This window comes from Drosophila virilis, chromosome 3 (assembly GCF_030788295.1).
Source record: "Drosophila virilis strain 15010-1051.87 chromosome 3, Dvir_AGI_RSII-ME, whole genome shotgun sequence".
NCBI classification, from domain to species: Eukaryota; Metazoa; Arthropoda; class Insecta; order Diptera; family Drosophilidae; genus Drosophila; species Drosophila virilis.
In genome coordinates, this window is record NC_091545.1 from 22,584,258 (window position 1) to 22,604,899 (window position 20,642).

Genomic DNA, 20,642 nt, shown 5'->3' on the forward strand with positions numbered 1-20,642 from the left:
CATTTGACTTGGATTTGTTTTTTTTATTATATTTATTTTGTTGCTCCATAAAATTTAAACGTTCAAATATGGTTTTTATGTACACAAGAACTTAATTTTAGCTACATGTATATATATATATAATTTTATTTACTTTTCGTTTCGTTTTGTTTCTTTAACTTTGAAAATATTTGATCGATAAAATGTCAACACTACGAAGTAGTTTTTTTTTCTTTTCTTTGCTTGTGATTAATTTAATTTGTTTAATTAACAACTAATTGTATTTTTTTTTTTTTTGTTTGCAATGGCTTTTCTATGCTTTGACTAAAAAACATTTTTGAATGTTTCATCGATGTGTGTTTCTTGGAGTTTTGGTTGTGCTTTTTTATTTTTGTTTTATTTTTTTTTTTGGGCCCTTTTGAAACCTGAACTGGTTGTTATACATAAAACTGATGGAATTTTTACAAATCTCAATATAGTATTTTGCTTCATATATATATATTTTTTTTGTGAAACTAAATTAAGGCACTTAAATCGAAATGAACTCGAAAATCAATAATTGCATTAATTGTTAGAAAATTAGAATTTGGACAAGTACAAAAAAAAAAAAGGTGCGCGTTGGTTATTTTCTAGTGCTATGCTTTGGTATGCCGATCGATCTAAAATTACCATTAGTAATGTTCTAATTTCTTGTATATAATTAACTAAAACGTAAATATCTTATAAAAAGTGTACTCGCATTAAAGTTATCCTTTTCAATGGCACATCTTTTACTAATTATAACTTGGGCCTAGGCTAGACGTGGCTAGAAAAAACCGACTACTTAAGAACTTTTTGAATACCCTAACACACGAATAGAAGTACAGCGAAGGAAGAGTATCAACGAAATGCATTGCTCTACGGTGTATGTACAGTGGGACAAAGTTGTCAACAGGCGCGCACATTTGTTCGTTCTAAGACATTCAACTACTTACGTTAAGGTATATTTTACAATTTGGCCTGTTTTGGGTTTTTTTTTTTTTGTTTTTAAAATGAATTTTTGCACGCAATCAACGCCAGCAATGCCCGCAATAAATACTCTACATCTGTGGCGGGCATTGCCGAATTTTGACCGAAAAAGGCACACACAGAGAGAATTTTAAATGACAAACGACTAGGACACAACTACATATACATATATCTAACGACTATATAACTATGCATGTGTGTGTGTGTGTGTGTGTGTGACTAGTAGCCATTGCAGCGTATTTCGCCGTAGCGCGTTCTGCTCGCACTGTAGGCCGCATAGCCGTAACGCTCATACGCCGCGTAGTCCGGATACGGATACAGCTGGACACGCATACGACCACGCGACATCTGCAGCTGGCTTGGGTAGCCATAGCCATGCTGCTCCTCGTACGGCCAATAGTGTTGCATGCCACCCGCCGCGTTTGTGGCATCATAGTAGCCATGGCCGCCGCTGCCGCTGGCGTTTGTGGCATATTCCTCGGCCAGCCGCTCGACGAGACTCTCGGGCGTTTGCAGAAACCGCTCGGAGAAGCGGCCTATTTCGGTGGAGCCAAACGCCTGCTGAAAGCCAGGCAAAGGCTTGATGTCCTGCAAGTACAAAATCATAATAATTATTTTGGGTCAAGTTATTTTATGACTAAATTTAAGCTGTGAGAAAGCTGCAAACCCTTTCGCTTCGAACCAGCTTCCTGTCTTAAGGCTTCGCTTGGGCAGATGACTTTTCGCAACCTCAAGCGCAGGCCTTAGTTCAAATTTTAGTTTTTTATAAATACATATTCAAGTTTTAAGTAAAACGAATCGATTTTAAAATTTACAACTGCCCGCTGTGCTGAAAATATTGCAAGTCGTAAATATTTTCATAAACAAAATGCGGGCTAAATTTTAGCTTTATTTCTTTTTTTTTTTAAATTAAGAAATTCAAATTGAAATCGCTTTTTAAATAAAGTTGAACTAATGTAAAAAAGATAGATTGAAGAAGAAACAAGCGAAAATTGATTAAAAAATCTTTTATTTTTTAATTACCAATTCGTAAACTCATAAATCAATCGCAAAATAATTTCGAAACGCTTCCAAAACATAAATAAATAAAAATAAATAATTATTAAATTCTTTAAATATTAAAAAAAATATATTAATAATAATAATTAACAATTTTGAAAACCTGCGCGCATTTATTTAAAGCGTTTCAAATTTAATAGAAAAATTGATAAGCAAAATAACAGGAGGTTGGTGAAGGGTCGAAGGGGGGGGGGGGGCAACATTTAAAAACTGGAATTTCACATGACAGTTTGAGCTTTTGTGTTATTTGTTCACATAGTATATTTGCTTGTGTGTGTGTGTGTGTGTGTGTGTCTTACCCTTATTTGCTCCCGCACCGTGGATTCGGTTGCTTCCACATTCTCCGTTTCCGTTTCCCTTTTGCTCGCTTTGCGTTTTGATTTCTTGCTCGGTATGAGATCGCATTCGATGATGCGATTGTTGTTGTTGTTCTGGTTGTTGTTGTTGTTGTTGTTGTTGTTGTTGTTGTTGTTGTTGTGGTTGCTGCTGCTGCGATTTTTGGGCGTCGCATTCCGTTTGCTGCTAACTGGCTGCTGCTGCTGCTGCAGCAGTGGCGCCAGCGCAGGTGGCACAGTGCTTGCTGAGAGTCCATAGCCCACAGGCGAGTTCTGGGGCGCGGGCGGAGTGCGCGGCCGACGCAACGTTGGACTCCAGCTGTGAGTTGTTGCTGCTGCTGCTGTTGCTGCCCGCTGCTGCTGCTGCTGTTGGTGTTGGTGTTGGTGTTGCTGCAAGTGCAACAAGAACAATAAAATCGATTTAGTTTTTTAGCTGCAACGCTCGACGGGGCAAAAAAGTTGTTACGCTCAAGTGGCGGGCACTTGAAACTTGCCAGCGCAGGTGCCCCGGCTGTGCTGAAGCCCTAGCCAGCAGGCGCGTGCTCGCTGCTCATGTTGTCAAGCGGCGGCAGCAGCAGCAGCAACCCCATAAAGGGGCTAACAACTTCTCCCTAACCTCCCTGGCACCCACACACACACAAACACGCCCACCCACACAGTCGCATTGAAGTTCAGCGCAGCCCACAAAAATCAATAGGCGCCCGTTTGCGGCTGCTGCTGCTGTTACAGACGAGGCACCCTGTTAACAGGCTTCCGGCAAGAGAGCGCGCTCTGTTAATGCGCACTCTCTTTTGCGCTCTCCCACACTCACGCTCTGCTATTGAGGCTGCTGCTGCTGCTGCTGCTGCCTAGAAAGCCGGTCGATGGAGCTAAACGCATTTCGCTTTGGGTCTTCTCTTTACAGTCGGCTGCGACTGCTGCGACTGCTGCTGCGACTGCGGCTGCTGCTGTAACGGGACATCTCTATTGTCTGTGCTCGTCTGTCATTATCAGCCCGTCTTTTGCTTTCTTTTTTTGGTTTGGTTTTTGGTTGCTTTGCCCTAATTTGTCTGCGTTGCCCAAACGAGCAGCTGTCACCTGTCTGCCGTTTAATTAGAGAGCACCCCGCTGTCTCTTTGCTCCCCCCCACCCCCCTCCACTAGTTTGCTGCAGTTTTAATTTGTAATTTTGCGCCAATCTTGGCATAACTTACCCCAGCTGCATCCTCGTTGATTTGATTAGTTGCTGGCTGCTGCTCGACAATATCCTGTGGCGTTGTTGACGCCTGCTTGTTGGGCTTCGTCAAATTGATTTCCGTACGCCTCACAACTTCCGGCTGCTCGTCGCTCGCCGCCTTATCAATATCATTCACAATAGGCGTTGCTGTTGGCGGCGACGACGACGTCGACGTCGCTGCTGTCGCGCTTATGTCATCTGGAAAATTAGCAAGCAAAAAGGCGCCCAGTCAGGCAACGTGTGTTAAAAGAAAATCAATAAAGATTGCTTCTTTCTTTCTTTTTTTTTTTTCATTTTTAGTTGTATATTATTTGTCAGGCCAGGCGTCTGTAATTATTTTGTCAAGGTTCGGGAACAGGTTGACCAACGCGAGAGAGACGCGATTATTTTTGTTGTTTTTTTTTTTTGTTAGTATTTTTTTTGCACGCGCTTATCAAATTGTGATATCGTTCATGGCTTCGGGGGTAGCTAAGAGAGAGCGTCAACAACAGAGAGAGAGCGAGAGAGCCACACATCAACATGCACTTGTTGAACGTGTCGAGCACACAGACACACACACACATGCACTTTTATTGGAGTATAAAAAATGATAGCATGCTTTTCAGCGCATGCGACTGAGCCTGCAATGTTTACATATTTTTGTTGTGGCCTGCGATATTCGCTTCGAGCTCTTGTTATTGTAATGCCATTCGCGTCAAACAAATCAATTATAATCAATTTAAAGGCCGATAGTGTCCAGTGTATATGTGAGGGCAAATGCAGAGAATATTGTATTAAATATGATAAATTAAATATTTTTTAGTTTGCAATACACAATTACAAATTCAAATTGAATTAAATGATAAACTTATTGAATGTGCCTGTGTAATACAAAAAAAAAATTTATAAATTGACACGCAAATTGGTTTTAATCTTTGCATTTAAGTCAATTAATTATCATTGAGCATTTACTGCTTATACCAAATACTTGCAGAAAATAGCATAATCTACTCTTGTCTTTACTTTCTTGGGCTTGATTTGAGTACTCCTAAGAAAAAGATGTCACATATTGAATACTATACAGTTTAAGCGTCCGTTTTATGGCAAATCCTTGTTGACTGTTTGTATTTGCATGCCTCAGTTGATTCGTCATAACGGACATTGATTTTTGCGTCAATGCTGGATACCTCGACCGCCAGCAAATATTGCAAGACCGGAACCGGGCTGCTCCCGGGGTGTCTCCTCTGCGTCGTGCTGTATGTGTTGGGCAAACAGCAGCTACAATAACCCACCACAGAGCGTTGTAAAGTTCATTTACATGCTCGGCTGTGATGACATTTCACGCACACATGCTCAACCTAAACACCCTCGCAACAGCTTAAGTATATATGTATGTGTGTGAATGTGTGTGTGTGTGTGTACAAGTTGAGCGCCCATTGATAAGGACGGCATTGCCCACAAGTCTCGTTTACATTAGGAAATATTTAGAAAAGCTGTCAAATGTTGGGGTCGGGATCGGGCCTCTGTGTGCCAGTATGTGTGTGTGTGTGTGTGTTTGTGGAAGCCACACACTTTACACCTTCCATATCCAGTGCCGCGCTGTGTGAATGTTCATTCTCTCTCTCTGTGTGAGTGTGTGTGTGCGTGTGCGGGTGTGTGCTTGTGCCTGACGCGACATCAGAAAAGTTAACTTATTGATTTGCACACACGCCCCTGCCAAAAAGTCAAATCAAAAGCAACTCATCAAGGAGCACAACCCGAGCTCCTTCTCAGCCCAGTCAAGCGGACGCCCAGCCTTTGCGTGCCTAAATAGACAGCTAATTTTGAAGTCCTTTAAAGCGACATGACGTAGGCTCGTCACAGCTACCTCGAAGCCACCCGCGCCGTGTGGCACAGCTTGTGCTAAGTCGGGCCGACAGGAAGCGGAAGCATTTCAGCAGTTAACCAAACGCTGATTGGTTGAGTGTTTGCGAAATGTCGACTCCACGAGGCGGCTGAGACTGACCGTTTGTCGTGTCAAATGGCTGCAAATGCCTGACGGACAGTTGCCTGTCAGTGCTTGGCGCTGACGAAGCTGGCGAGGCTGATGGCCGCGTTGATGGCAGCTCGAATGGTGGCTCTTTGCATTCATTTGCATGCAAAATCAAGCATACGCAGTGGGGTACACGCAAAAAAAAATACCACCGCCTGCTGCTACAGTGGAATATTTGATAGTGTTGACATTTATAATTGAATAAAAAATGTGCTGTACAAATTTTATTTACTCAATTAATATTGCTGTATGGAATGTCATTTACTGGACTGGCCGTGTGAAATCTCTCCCGGAACTTGATCTTATCAAATGTAAGCGTACATTCTAGCATTATTACATTCTGTTATATTCAGTATTGAATGTTACTGTTAGATACTTAACATGCATCATTCATCTAGATACAGTTAATGTAAAAGCTCTTGTGTTAACTGACAACTGCTGCCAAATGTTACTGCTAACATGCATCTGTTATTTAAATAGGCTTACTTAACAGTGCATGATGCAGCACTCTATCTTTTGCACTATCTCTCTCTCTCTCTCTACTTTCTCTCTCTCTCTCTAAACTGAATACTATCAGTAACATTCTTATATTCACTGCCAATAATTGCATTATGTTGCCAAAAACTTAACAGAAATGTTAATGCATTCTCTCGAAACTTGAGCTTACTACTTAATTATAAAATATTTTATAAATGTAATCAAACTGTTTTACTGCTAACATGCATCTGTAAACTGAATTGGTCTCCTTATGTTAACCTTACAGTTAATGTTAAGCTCACTGTAAACTGGATCTTCTCAGCGTTAACATTCGCCTATAGTCATTTACTCAGTTAACAGCAATTTTCTTTTAAACTGGTTTCCACGGTGCCAAGGTCCGTTGCCCACTTTACAGCTGCTGTCGCTTATTTTGCCATAGCCAGAGGCGGGAGGAATTAATACTTGTTACATAATCTAGTCTGACATATGTTTGCATAAATTTACAATGATTGCCCCGCCCCACCTCCCCACCTCCTCTGCATAATTGTAAATTAAATGGAGCGTAAGGCAAATACTGACAACTTACCGGGCATTATGGGGGGCGTGGCATCAGCCGTTGCCTTGTGCTCCTCCTGCTGTTGCTGCTGCTGCTGTTGCTGTTGTTGCTGCTGCTGTTGTTGCTGTTGTTGCTCCTCCTCGTAGTCTCTGCCATCGGCGGAACAGTGATAGGAGACACAGGACGCCGACTCCACAGACATATTCACGGGATACTCGCCACTGTAGACGGGCGTGCTCTGGCTGCTGTCGCTGCGTGCGCGCGTGCTGCAATTGCTGATGCCGCTGTCCGTGCCGGTGGCACTGATCATTGGCGGCGATGTGGTCAGCCGCTGTGGCGGCGATGTGGCCTCCGCTTCGTGCTCCAGCTTGATCTGCTGCTCCGGCAGCGTCTCCTCCAGCTTTGGCTGTGCTGCCGCCGCCAGTTGCTGTTGCTGTTGCTGCTGCTGCTGCTGCTGATGCTGATGCTGCTCCGTATAGCTGCGCAAGGGTTCCAGATAATTGGGTGGCAGCACTGTGCGATTGGGCGCCGGCGTTGTGGAGCGTCCGGGCGGTGCATAGTGTGTGGGCGTGGCTGGCTGATAGGCGGCAAAGCCACGTGCCTGTCCATAGCCGGAAGCACTGTAGAGCGCAGGCGCGGGCTGCTCATAGCCACCGCTGCTGCTCGGCTGCTGTGGCTGATAGGCGTGTTGCATGTGCGGATGTGGGCGTGGCGGATAATGTAGCACACTGGAGGGTATCAGCTGCTGGCCAGCGGCCGTGAACATGCCCGCATGCTGATGATGCGACGGCGGCTGACTATAATGCGGCGAGGCATACGGCGCATACCGATAATAGCTGGGCATATAGGAGCCAGCGCCGGCACTGGCATATCCATAGCCATAGGGATTATAGGCGCCGCCATAGCCACCGCGATAGCCGGGCGGCGCATAGTGCGACATGGCTGCCTGCGCCTGAGCCTGAGCCTGCGCCTGCGCTTGAGCCGGATGCAGCTGCTCGTAGTAGCTGGCGGCGTATCTGTCTGACATGCTTGCGGAAGGGATGCAATCTAGTGGCCACTTTCGTGCAGCAACAATAATAACAATGGCAAAGTTGACTGCCCCGTCCCGTTTATTGTTGTTCTTGTTGTTGTTGTTGTTGTTGTGGAGGCCATATTGCGTCGCCTTCGCTGTGTGGTCAATGGCGAGGATATCCTCTTACATGTGTCTATTATTGATTTTCTTGTGCTTTGCCTTGCGTTTCTTTTTTTCTTTTCTTCTAGCAAATCCCTTTCAGCTCGAGAGGGGTGCGTGTGTGTCCTTTGTCCTTTTATTTATGTTGCCTGCAAGTGCACAAAGTCAAATGTAAGTGATGTGTGCAGAAACTGTGCCCAGGTATTTGACTGGGCTGTACTTGAGCTCTGAATATTTGATAGTTGTTTGTGGGCCAGCCTAGCAGCTGGATGGCTTGATAATGCGTTAATTTGCACACATTTTGTGTTTCTCTATGCAATTTAATTAATGTTGAACAATAATATTTAATGCCCCGGCACACTAAAGCCGCAGGACATGACGCCCAAGGACATACAGCAGCAGACGCCGGAACGAATTAACATGCGAGAGGCTGCTCCGGCATCGCATTAAATTGTGAACGGCCATCAAGTAGATACAAATTGCATTTTAAGTGCAAGCCCCTTTAATTATGCTCTGCAATTTTAAGCGACTATTTTGCCTGGGCTATGCTCCTGACAGCTGCCAGTCCCTATTCAGCTATGCCAGGCAGATAACGTGGCTTGTAACTTTTGTAACCGGGCAGACGCTGTTAGCTGTTATGTTAACAGCATGTTAAAGGTGTGCGGGTCTGTTAAAGCGGGTTTTCGTTTACAGGCTTAGCTCTTGCATCCAAAAACATAACTTTGTTTTATTATGTATAAGATCTTTTGTATTTTACGGGCTAGTCACATAAAAAGAAGAGCTACGAGACGAAATGGAGGTAGCCGCAGATATAATGATGATGTCATTTAACAAGCACATCGACATGGTGAGCACGCAAATTCAAAGTAACTTATTTGTACTGCTCTCCTATGCGATTCTCAGGAATTCAAGTAAGGCTTACAAGTCAGCATGCTTATCATGCCTATCGATCTAACTACACTTATCTCTCGATCCAGACCATTTTCGACCTCCTTCTCATTTTCGACCTCTCCCTAACTGTCTGTTTTATTTAATTGTTTTCTCTTTCTAAGCCAGCTCTTACATTAGCTAATTTTTTAATACTCTTTTTCTTTCAGTTATGCGAATATGTGGAGTTGTGAATTTCAGGTAAGTACCTATTGACATATCAATTGATGTACGCATAAGAATATATATAAAGACAGTTTATCTCCTGGTGAAATATATTTTAAATAGAGTATTCAGAAGTAGGCCTTGTCTGTGTGTCTATTCCCATTCCTGTGCAGCTCTGACTGTTGCAATTTCCAGTTGAGTACATTTAAGCCGAATGCCGTGCTGTGCTCAACAAGATCAATAAACCAGGTAATAATACTGTTGATTAAGCACGATACAAATATTTAACTGAAATTCTCTCGAAGCATTTCGAGTTATTTGGAAATGTAAGGTGCATAAATGCAATTCCTGTGTTCAGCATAAATGTGGTTTGCATTGGGCGAATGTGTGGCTGCCATCGAAGATTGTTGATGGATGCCTGCTTAGCCGCATGATGGGCACCTGCTGTGCTGTGCAGTGCAGTACAACAAACACAACAACAAGCCACTCAACTCTGCGAATGTGTGTGTGCGTGTGTGTGTGTGCGTGTGTGTGTGTGCATTAAGATGAATGCATGAGAACCGCAAGCAATTTGGCCGCACGCAAACCGTTAATGAGCCACAAAAGTGCATGCATGCATAGAACCAGAGAGCGAGAGTGAGAGACAAAGAGAAAGAGAGAGGAGAGTAAGAAAATGGAATATGAAGCGGCTGTCAGGAGCAGCAGCCGTAACCAGGCAGCAAATTCGTATGTATGTATGCGTGGGAGCTGGCGATTGACGTGTGCCATTTATTGATTAATTAGAGTGTGTGTGTGTGTGTGTGCGTGTTTTTTTTTATTTTTGCAAAACTCAACCTCAACATTTTCGAAGGCGATTGATGAATCGGGTGCGTCCGCTGCAATGGCAGGCAGGTTTATTGATTCGGCTCTTTTAATTTTTTTTTGTCTCGCGAATGTTGACTTTGAAGATGCCCTGCTGCTGGCCGCAAAAACAAATTAGCGAAACAGCGAGAGCAGCATGTTGATAAGGGGTTTGGTGGATGGCATGGGGGGGGGGGGGGTAACAGAATAGCAACTCTATTAGCAGCCAAGCGCTGGATAACATAATCAATGTAAACACGCGCTGCGAACAGTGAGCAGTGAGCAGTGAGCAGCTTGAGAGAGCGCCCAACCGGCAGAGAGCGCTGGCGAGAGAGCTTTTTGGGCAATTGAAACGGGTTATGTTAAGTGCGTGTGCAAGACGCAAACTGTAAACTGTAAATGAAATGAGCCTCGAAAATGTGTGAAGCAACTGCAATGGGGACTAAGGGCTAATACTCTCTTTCTCTCTCTCTCGCTCTCTCTCTCTTACTCTTACGCTTGTGCGTTGCAAGTGAACAGCAGGAAACGGAAGCTGTGTGGCATGAGAGGCTGCCTGCCTCTGTCTGTTTCTGAGTGTGTGTGTGTGCGTGTGGGTGTGTGGGTGTGTGTAACGTACTGTTTTGGGACAGCAACAGCCGCCCAGTTCCAGCGCATATAAATCAATAAAAACACACAGCAGCCACGCCGAATCGAGTCGAGCTGCTCAGCGCAGCTTCATTAATGCTTGGCTATGCTCTCTATACATTTTAACAGTTTCGTTGCCCAGCACTGATGCTAGTGTACACATACAAGTACAAGAAGTAACACACAAGCAGTGTAATTGTTACGTTGACGTCCTTACTCGTACGTCAGAATATGCGAGCACCCTGGCGCACTTGAGCTTGCAAATATTGACAGTGCCCGAATGTATGCTGCAGTTTTTTTCTTTCTTTCAAAATGCAATTTTAATTGAGAGCTGCGTGCATGTGTTGTTATTATTGCTGTTGTGTCTTGTCGTTATTCCTATTGATGCTATTCAATAATTGGGGCAAGTGCATGAAAGAGCGCAAGCTTTGAGTGTGCGAAAAACATAATGAGAAAGGGATTGACATTATTGTCTATGCGATTTGGATCACCTAAATAAATTAGAGCTGTTTCTCACATGCACAATTAAGGAAATATTAACTGAATTATAATTAAAAATAAATACTTACCAAAAATCACGTAGAAGTTAGCTCTTCACATATATAACTTAATTGTTTATTGCAATTTTCGAATTCAATATTGTATTTAACGAACTTGCATTTTTATTTATTCGCTTTCAATTGTAAGTTGTTCAATTCGAAATACCGTTATATTTTGAAGTGTTGCGCACGAATTCAAAATACTTTTATTGTGAATAGTCGCTACTCACTCTCTTCGCACTCTCGCGCAAAATTCGAAGAGCGACAACGCGGCAAACGATCAGAACTGCAAACACTCGTAGTCGCACTCGCACTCGCACACATTTACATTCGCATTCACATTCACATTCACATTCGCATGGGCATTGCCAAGTGGCGGTGCCGACTGTTTAACCCTTGAATGTGATTGCGTTATGTATACGCTGCGTGTGCTAACCGCGCCAAAGTCCAACGTAGACTGAAATGCGATACGGCTGGCGCGCTACCATTTATACACTGGCAGCCTCAGCGGTGTTGCTGTCGTACCCCCGAAAAATAATGAAGAAAAGCTGGCAAAAGACGGCGGCGAAAAAGCAGCGAAACAACAACAAAAAGGGGGGAAGCAAGAATGAAAAAGAAAAAAAAAACGGCACATTGGCTGTGCTGCACTGGGAACCCAGCGCAAACTGTGTGACCCGATTTGATGGGCAACCTGCCCACATACGCGCTGCTTACGGGGCGAGCGAGCTTTCGTTGGGTTCGCGCGGCTGAGGGACAGAACGAGAGAGCAAGATAGAGAGGGAGAGAGAGAGAGAGAGAGTGAGAAAGAGCGAGCGCGCATTTGGCAATTGCAATGGGGCGAAACTCGCTCGCAAATGTCATTTGTAAATTCACTTACTTTGCTTACGAATTAGAGCACAAAACAGAAACCGAACAAAAACAGAGCGTGCCAAAACAAAAACCAGAGAACTTATCTCAAAATGCGCAAGAGTAGGTGGCAGAAGAGAGCGAGTGCGCAGCCAAGCAGCAAATGCCTGCCTGGGGGTTTCCCTGGTTCAGTGCTAGTCATCTTATCAATGGGTATGTATGTGCCTGGTTTATTGATGTCTCCGGATAATACATTCCATAAAGTATAGCACATATTAAGGGGCAGTTTGCATCGAACGACACCTGCATTATTGCCAAGTGACACTTACCCTATGACATTCGCCCTCTGGCCGAAAATGATACATAATTATATCTAATTGCCGGAAAAATAAACACATACATATATAGGCTCCCACACACACACACACACACATACACACACGCGCGAAACATCACAGTCAATACGCGCCATTATTATTGATTGAATCTGGGAGAGAGCTCAAGAGTGCGCAACTCTCTCTCTCTCTCTCTCTCTCTCTCGCCGCATATGCACGTGTTGTGTAGTTTGCGGTATTTACAGTCAACACGAAAGCCTCCAAGATATTGTGGGCGACGATGCGTCGGTAAAGAAGAAGAGGAAAAGAAGAAGAAAAAAAACGTAAACAAAACGTGCGCACGCAATGCTATTACACAGTGGGGTAGGGTGCAGCATAGATGGATGGTGAAATACCCAGTTAGCAATATAGTCAAGGGTGTTTTTGTTATTGATTCAGCAGACGGCATACAGGGTGTGAGATGCCAACAGCAACTCCCAGGCACAGCATGCCAAAATAAGTCCCAACTTCCATATTTGTAAAAAAAGAAATATATATAAATTTATAATAAAAAGGAAAATATATATTTTTTAAAAGAAAACAAATATTATATGCATGCATTTATCGCTTCGTATTAGTTATATTTAATTTAAATAGATTACACAATGTAACATTTATTAATTTCTTCATTATTTGGAACAATTTGGTGTCACCTGCAGGCTTACCTGCACGCGCACTCTCCTCGTCAGCAGCTTTCGCAGTCTTTAAATACAGCCAGCAGAGTGAACAAAAAAAAAAAACAAAACGTAAAGCAATAAAGCGGCTTCTGCATAACAAAAACAACATCTAGCCAAACCAATGGGCGCCCATGCAGTCACGCGTCCATTCCGTTTGACAGACCCAGCACCATTCGAAGCCGCAGCCGGCGCGTGTGCAGACCATGTGCATGCAGCCACCTGGAAGAAAGTTCAGGTGAGGGCTCTATAAAAAGTCTATCTGTTGTATAAGACGCTGTGCGGCTCACCGTCTCGTTCCGTGGGCGTGCGACATTTGGGGCAGGGTTTGGTGCTCACTTTGATTGTCACATTGCTGGCCTCTTCCCAGCGCGCCTCCGCCGCGCGCTGTCACGAGATGCAAAGTTGAGTTTAAATTTAGCTGCGAGGGCTGGAGCTTATGCTACTTACATTTGGATCCACCGTGTATTCACAGGAATTTGGTGCGCTGCCGGTGGCGCCCTCGGGCAGACATTCGCCAATGTGATAGCCCTGCAGGCAGTTGCGACAGAACACATAGCCGCAGCCGTTCTGACAGGTCACCTTGCGACAATCGGGCTCCACGAGCAGACCCATGCCACAGCCCGGCTGTGGACAGAGCACACCGCCCGCCTGCAGAACAAACTCCTCGGTAGCGAAGCGCTGGTACCGCTCGTACTCCTCGCGTGAGAGCAGCTTGAAGTGATGGATCTCCTCGATGAAAGAATGCTCACAGCCTGCCGGACAGGGCAGTGTGTAGCCAAAGTCCGGATGCGGCATAAACTGGCGCTCGCTGAGACGCGAACGGCAATAGTCGCGAAAGCAATCGATGCAGGTGACGTGCTGCGAGGCGCACGGAAAGACCAGAACCGTGTCGCTACAAAGAGATAGAGCGTAAAAATAGGCAGCCAGGCGTTGCTGATGCGCTCACCTGACCTCCGTGCAGGCCAAGCAAGGCACATCTTTGATATTGTTCTTGATTAAATTTAAAGGCGCCGCGAAGTCCTTTTCTCCGCCCGAAACATGCTCCGCACACTTGAAGTAGAACTCGGCAAATGGCGGATCGCCCGCCTCGTTGTCCACACAGGCGATTTCGAGACTCTCGCAGTGGCCACGTATGCGTCGCGACTTGAGCACATCATCCCAGCACTCGGGATCGCGATGCACGGTAAAGGCGCCACCCTTGCAGAGGGCACACCTCACACGCAGCTTGCCCTTGCACAGCTTGTTGCACTGCCCGCAGTGGACAAAGAAATGCGCCTTGGCGCGAGCACGTTCTGCGAAGGTGCCCGATAGATAAACAATGATACGAGAATTTCCACCAGTTGCTCACCCTCGTCGGTGATGTTCAAACGCTCCTCGCTCTCCAGCTGCAGGTCGAGCAGCGTTTCGTTTAGCGGCTTGGACGGCTCCTCCGGACTGGACTCTTCCTCCAACAGCATGCTAGCCTTGCGTTCCCGCTCCCGCTGCACAGGCGGACGCAGACGGATGGCGTGCAGCACACTCTGCTGGCCAAGATCACATTGCTAATGGAGCACAGAATCCATTATTGTGATGCAGGAGCATTATGGTGGTTGCTTACCTCGATGGTGGTTGCATCGCTCAGCTCCTTGCCCGCAAATATGATCTTCACCTCCTCCGGCTGAAGTCCCAGCTGTGGCGCCACCAGCTCCTTAACATTTTTGATATCCCACTGCGGCTCCAAGTTGACGGACAGCGTGCGACCCGTATTGGTTTTCACGTAAATGCTCAGCGTGTGCGTTAATTTGCCTCCAATTTGTAGCAGCTCCAGCATTTTGCGTACAAAAGCAGCAATAAAATTGAAAATAAAACTCATTTAAAACCGCAAGAGATAAAATAACATAATCTAAATTGTACTATCAATTCTGTAATCAATCACGGGTACTTTTCGGTATCTTGTCACACCACCTGTGATTAAATATGGACAGTAGCATATGCGGAGCCACAATTCGTGCCTCGTATTTTAACGTTATTTAAATTTAATATTAACGCAGCATTTATTTAATTAAATATCATTTGCACTTGCTTTATAACTTGTGCTGTAATGTATTTTAACGTTTACAGTCACTGTTATTCAAATGTAACAGTTAGCAGCTGTTTCACTGCTGTTGTCACATTGCAACACTTACTCATTATACAACACCGAAACAGTCAGCTGTTGTCTTGCTCTGCCATTCGCTTGTCAACGTCGGCGTGTACTTAAGCGCGGTAATATTGGAAATAGAAATAGATAGATATCAATATACATATATTTGTTTTGTGCCAGAGCTGAGTGTAAATATGACAGATTTCATGATAAAAGAAGTCAGTGGTGACTTATTTTCGGCTGGTCCAGACTATGCCATGTGCCACTGCGTGGCCGCCGACTTGCGTATGGGCAAAGGCATTGCCGTTATGTTTCGGTAAGCACCTTCTGTTGCCTATTCGCAGCTAACGGAACTAACTTCTATTGTTAGCAATAAATTTGGTCAAGTTGCCACATTGCAAAAGCAAAACGTACAGCCCGGCGGCGTGGCCGTGCTGGAGCATCATGGACGCTACATTTACTACCTCATCACCAAGCAGAACAGTTGGGGCAAACCCACCTACCAGCTGCTGCACAGCTCCTTGAGCGCCATGCAACGGCATATGGCAAGTAAATACCCTTATTCGTTTATTATTTTAATACCCTATGCATGCCCAAGCAGCTCGAACACAATGTGCGCAAATTGGCGCTGCCACGGATTGGCTGCGGCTTGGATGGGCTCAACTGGGCCAAAGTAAAAGACATGCTAGCCGAAATATTTTACGCAGACTCTACCGAACTGGTTGTATATAATTATGTGCCAGGTGCAGCAAAACGAAATTAAATAAACAGGAACAGTTGTAAATTTGTTGAGCTCCAGCGAGTTACTGTGGCGGCACATAGTTGTAAACTGTAATCTCCACATCCTCTCTTCCGAAGACCTCGGTCAATATGGCACTGACCTTATCCCACTCCAGGCCATCGATGCCACAGCCTATGCGTGGTATTGCCAGCTTATGGATGTCATTCTTGACCTGCAGCAGAAATGGGCTTTATAGAAAAAACGTAGAATCTTAAGGAAACTTCAGCTTACCATGTGATCGCGCATCTTTTCCAGCGACGACTGCAGCGACTCGTATGTGGGCAGTGCCCAGCTCTGTGACTTGGTCACCAGATAGTAGATGTAGCGTTCGTCATCCTTCAGCACGGCCATCTCACCGCTGCGCGCTTTTTGTGCCTCCAGCTGATCCACTCGCCCATAGACCTCCTTGAATTTGACAGCTATGCCCGCGCCCATGGCCAGATCGGCGCCAACGCAATGGGCCAGTGAGTGGGTCTTTGGTGCCGAGAAGAGATCCCCGTTGATCTCTTGCAGCTGAAAGCCAGTCATCTTCTGGACAAACGCACGACGAAAGGCGACACGCAAATCTGTAAGTTTTGGAGAGTACATTTTCAGTTTGAATATAGACGGACTCAACTATCATAGACATGTGTAACTAGGCATATCTATACGCAAAGCCAACTTTCGTTTATTGCCAGCCAGCAGGCGGTGTCTTTTATTTGTTGTACAATAAATACATATGTCAATTTCTTGTGCTCTCAACTAACCAAAACTCCTAACAACTAGATAAGTAACGGTGCATTTGGTGCCAAAAAAAAAAACCCCATGCAAACCCATTTCGAATGTTATTAATTAACAACTATTTATATATACAAAAAGGTGCCTCATCAACTTAGAAAGGCGTCTTCTCTCTGTGCAGCGACTGTCGGCTAACGCTGCGCGGCAGCTGCATGAGCTTCATGTGATGACAGGTGGGGCACATGACTTTTATGGTATCCCTGTCCATGCTGGGCGGCTCGTAGAAGAAGGCAATTATGTCCACGTTGTCGCTGACGAACACCAGCTCCAGCAGACTGCGCACGCGCAGCCAGTCCAGACGATCGATGCCGCAGCCCAGACGTGGTATGGCCAACTTGCTCACACTGTGCTCACGCTGGCGGAGGCGAGGCAAGAGAATTGGTTTAGCTATTATTGATGGTGTGTGCGATTCGATGGACTTACCATGTGCTCGCGCATGGCCAGCAGGGCGTAGTAGAGCGCCGTGTAGGTGCACTTCTCGTGGGCACGCTCCTTGGTCACCAGATTGTATATGTAGCGACCGCCTTGCTCCAGCACGGCCACGTTGCCCGTGTGCCGCTGCTGCCGCTTCAGATCGTCCACGTGCCCGAACTTGCAGCGAAACTGCAAATTGAGGCCCGCGCACATGGCAAAATCGGCGCTCACGGAATGGACCAGTGCAAAGTTTTCCGGTGCGCTAAACAGATTGCCCTTGGCCTCGGTAATCTGACACTTGGGCGCAGCCAGCTGCGAATGGAGAGTCGAGATTAACAACAAAAGCTGGCACATTTTCCTTGCCTCGACTCACCTCTCTAGAGACGTCCTCATGCTCACAGACGAGTATCTCAATGGGATACTCGCTGTGCGCGAATATCTGCTGCACAATGCGCTTCACTCGCTTCCAGTCGAGGCCATCGTTGCCGCAGCAGATCCGTGGCATGGCCACTTTGGTGATTTCATGGTTCCGCTGTGATTCGAATTTGATCAAATGGAATCTGATTAATTAACGCAAGCGAGTCTACATACCAGTATATATATATGCGTGTGGTGCAAGCAAATTAACAACAAACTCGAGAATTTTCTCAATATGTGACTACTGGAATACCCTAACCAGTAGAGGTGTGAGTTTAAGCAAATAATATATATGTGTCTCCCCCTTTTCAGACTATATATATCCCTTTATCTATCTCTTGCTGTCTTAAAGCGGAGAATCGCGATCTTATACCCTAACCAGACATGGTAGCTTTTGCAAAGAAATTGTGCGTATATGTCTCTCTCTCTCCCTCTCCCACACTCTCTCTACCTTTACGGGGAGAGCCTCAATATGCGACAGCTTATTTACCCTAACCGAACGACGTTTTGCACATACAACATCAAGATACATATATTATCGCTCTTCCTGGAACGTGCATATCCCTTTTTTCTTTACATATTCTTATCTCTTTCTCAGACATATGTTTCATATGTGAAAGTTCACACTCTCTCTTTCACTTACATATGATTCTCTATTTCTCTTGACATGTCTCTTTCTCCTTGTCTCTCTACGCATGTATATTTGTCTTCCTTTCTCTCTGCATATAAATATGCATTTCTCATTGTCTCTCTTCCCCTCTCCCATTCTCCCCGTCTCTTCATATTAAATCCCTATAAGTTTTTTTTTATATTCGTATATCGTACTCCCGTTTTCTCTCTCCTCTCATCTCAAATGCCTGCCCTGCCCCCTCTCTTACCATATGCTCCCTCATGCAAATCAATGCGGCTTGGACATCATCGTATGTGCTGATCGCATAGAGATTCGACTTGGTGACCAGATGGTAAACGAATCTGGAATTGTGCTCCAAGACGACGCAATTGCCGCTGGTGACGCGCCGCCGACGCAGATCGTCGACATCGCCAAAGATGAGGGCGAATTGCCAGGCGAGGGTGCCGCGGAGTGCAGCGAAAGATGACTCAACGGCGTGCGCCAGTGCATAGTGCTGTGGGGCCTGGAACAGATCGAGTTTCGATTCGACGATTTTCACGTTCGTGCTGGCCATTTTTTCCAGCTGTTGTTGTTGCTGTTGTTAACTGCAATTAAATGAAATTATTTGCGGGCTGCCTTCAATGCCAGCAACGGAATTTATTTTTGGTACTCACGCAGTGCGGAAACTTTCACGAGGCCAAACCAAAACAAAAACAAAAATCACAAACGAAAAGTTTTTGTTTTTGGTTTTTTTTTGTTTGCAGCTGAGGAACACGAACAGAACCAATGAATAATAAGAAAGCAATTAGCTTCGTTTTTTTTTTTTGGCTTCGCAGACAGTTAGCAAAAGTTAGTAGCTTGTTTTAGCTGTGCTTAAGACACGCTCAGCTGCGACTGTCTCGGCTGGCGTTCTGCAGCGGAATGGAATGCGCCCGAGCGAAATCAACAACTCAAAAGCAGCCCAGAGCCACGTCCAGAGTTCGGCCCCAATTGGGGCTTGTGGATGACAACTCTGACTCAGCTTGTTGTTGCTTTTGTTGTTGTTGTTCTATAATATGCCATCATGTTGCTGATGATGACATATGATTACACACACACACACACACACAAGCATGTCTGTCTGTGTGTGCGTGCGTGTTTGTTTGTTATCGTTTGTTTGTTTTGTTAGAATTCGCTGTTAATTTATTGTTTTTTTTTTTTTTGTTATTTTTTGCCGAGCTTGAGCTCGTCAAGATCTTGTCGAGATCTTGGCCCTATGGCCCTATCGAGCTGCTCAGCAGATAAGACCATATCGATAGCCTGGCACCTGGCGGCGTAGGCGACGCCATAACGGTAATAGCTGGGCATATACAGGGGCAGTCGAGCGAGCAAAAACAAGAGTCCGAAAACAAACAAAAACGGCTCGCATCAGTTGAGCTGACCCGTTCACATTTGATGTTGTTTGCATACGCAAATAGTAATGTGACTTAAATTATAATAATTTTTGCGTATAGCAGGTGAAACAAATATTAGCACACACACACAGACACACATCGCATACAAATTACCATATTAAGTTGGGCGAACAACAACAATAAAACGAGCTTTTTCTTTTGAAACTTTTCGGTTTTGCCAATTGGCGCCAAAAATGTTGTGTGCTGTGTGGTGCGTGTCTTGGCTAAGCGTGCGTTATGCAACACTGCGCGCCTAAATATAAACAAACAAAATTCGGCTCGCACAAAAACAGTTCACATAACTGCGCGATAAACTAAAAGTGCATTAAACTGTTAGTTTTTATATAAATTAGTATTAATTATTAAACAGTGCAAGTGACTTTTTGGTTATGCCAAGGTCAAATCAGGCTACTCCTCTCTCTCTCTCTCTCGTTCGCTCGCACGCATTTGTACGCATGGCGCGAGCAATTGTATATAAATTTAAATTTCACTTTTCATCAATTGAGCTAATCGCCGACGCTTGGGGCACCTTGTGGAAAAGCGATAGCATCTACGATGCCGACGACGACAACGTCTCCAACTCAGTTCATGGCAGTTCAACTTGGCGCTCCGACGGAACACAACGAACACGAGAGACGATTGGCTACAACATAAAAATAATCTATACGCTTATTGCCTGTGATTTCTTGTTGTAAACTTGCACATTGTTGTGGTTGTTGTTGTTGTTGTTGTCGTATTTGTTGCGCCTGGCGCATTACATAAACAGTTTCTTGCGTGTAGATATCAGCTTAATATTTAGTTGTACACTATTGTGTGTTAACAGTTATACTTTACGTAGTATTTGTGTAGTTAGTTGTTGTGCTTGTCGGCGCGCAAATAACATTCGTATTTAATACTTTGTTCGGGCAATTGACGCAAATCTCCCAACAAAGAAGAATCGAGGAAACACACAAATCACAACTTGGAAGCGCGCTTTACAAACGGTTTAAACGTTCTGAAACAGACGCTGTTAAGAGAATAACTAAAAAGTGCAAGGCAAAAGGCAAACAACTTGAGAGCAACAGCAGAAGCCGCCGCAGTCGCCGCAGCAGCAGCAGCACCAGCAACAGCAGCAGAGACGCCAGCGTCGACGTCAACGTCAGCTGTTTTGGTTATTTTGCGGCCCACTTTAACCGCGTGCGTTACGTAGCCGCTGATTTGATCTTCTTGTTGTTGTTGTTGTCTTACGTGTTTTCTGTTTACGTTGCCTTAACTAGTTTCTGTTTTGGGTATTTTGTTCTTGTTG

The 20,642-nt window shown here is 45.0% G+C and overlaps 5 protein-coding genes across 6 annotated transcripts; 1 reads left to right on the forward strand and 4 right to left on the reverse strand.

The window, feature by feature from the left end:
- Positions 1-65: 65 nt before the first annotated feature.
- On the reverse strand, positions 66-11,492 carry LOC6623879 (TPR-containing protein DDB_G0280363). Its single transcript, XM_070208633.1, has 5 exons — positions 10,937-11,492; positions 6,671-7,960; positions 3,574-3,794; positions 2,346-2,771; positions 66-1,575 (listed from the first exon to the last, which is right to left on the reverse strand). The coding sequence occupies exons 2-5, from the start codon at positions 7,665-7,667 to the stop codon at positions 1,207-1,209; spliced, it is 2,013 nt and encodes a 670-aa protein (XP_070064734.1). The 5' UTR covers positions 7,668-7,960; positions 10,937-11,492; the 3' UTR covers positions 66-1,206.
- Positions 11,493-12,686: 1,194 nt separating this feature from the next.
- On the reverse strand, positions 12,687-14,845 carry park (E3 ubiquitin-protein ligase parkin). The gene is made up of 6 exons (XM_002048234.4): positions 14,401-14,845; positions 14,152-14,344; positions 13,750-14,095; positions 13,251-13,695; positions 13,091-13,187; positions 12,687-13,022 (listed from the first exon to the last, which is right to left on the reverse strand). Exons 1-6 carry the CDS (start codon positions 14,653-14,655, stop codon positions 12,913-12,915), a joined length of 1,446 nt encoding a protein of 481 aa, XP_002048270.2. The 5' UTR covers positions 14,656-14,845; the 3' UTR covers positions 12,687-12,912.
- Positions 14,846-14,910: 65 nt separating this feature from the next.
- Positions 14,911-15,709, forward strand: Targ3 (Terminal ADP-ribose protein glycohydrolase 3). 2 transcript variants are annotated; one of them, XM_002048235.4, is made up of 4 exons: positions 14,911-15,047; positions 15,106-15,241; positions 15,296-15,470; positions 15,527-15,709. In XM_002048235.4, exons 2-4 carry the CDS (start codon positions 15,120-15,122, stop codon positions 15,686-15,688), a joined length of 459 nt encoding a protein of 152 aa, XP_002048271.2. In that variant the 5' UTR covers positions 14,911-15,047; positions 15,106-15,119; the 3' UTR covers positions 15,689-15,709. The 2 variants fall into 2 exon arrangements, with proteins under 2 accessions (XP_002048271.2, XP_032291369.1); XM_032435478.2 differs by having other exon boundaries at positions 14,994-15,241.
- Positions 15,621-20,334, reverse strand: Targ1 (Terminal ADP-ribose protein glycohydrolase 1). Its single transcript, XM_002048236.4, has 3 exons — positions 20,192-20,334; positions 15,938-16,272; positions 15,621-15,878 (listed from the first exon to the last, which is right to left on the reverse strand). The coding sequence occupies exons 1-3, from the start codon at positions 20,238-20,240 to the stop codon at positions 15,729-15,731; spliced, it is 534 nt and encodes a 177-aa protein (XP_002048272.2). The 5' UTR covers positions 20,241-20,334; the 3' UTR covers positions 15,621-15,728.
- Positions 16,368-20,333, reverse strand: Targ2 (Terminal ADP-ribose protein glycohydrolase 2). Its single transcript, XM_002048237.4, has 6 exons — positions 20,192-20,333; positions 18,599-18,688; positions 18,193-18,529; positions 17,271-17,429; positions 16,907-17,209; positions 16,368-16,838 (listed from the first exon to the last, which is right to left on the reverse strand). Exons 3-6 carry the CDS (start codon positions 18,496-18,498, stop codon positions 16,578-16,580), a joined length of 1,029 nt encoding a protein of 342 aa, XP_002048273.1. The 5' UTR covers positions 18,499-18,529; positions 18,599-18,688; positions 20,192-20,333; the 3' UTR covers positions 16,368-16,577.
- Positions 20,335-20,642: the final 308 nt, after the last annotated feature.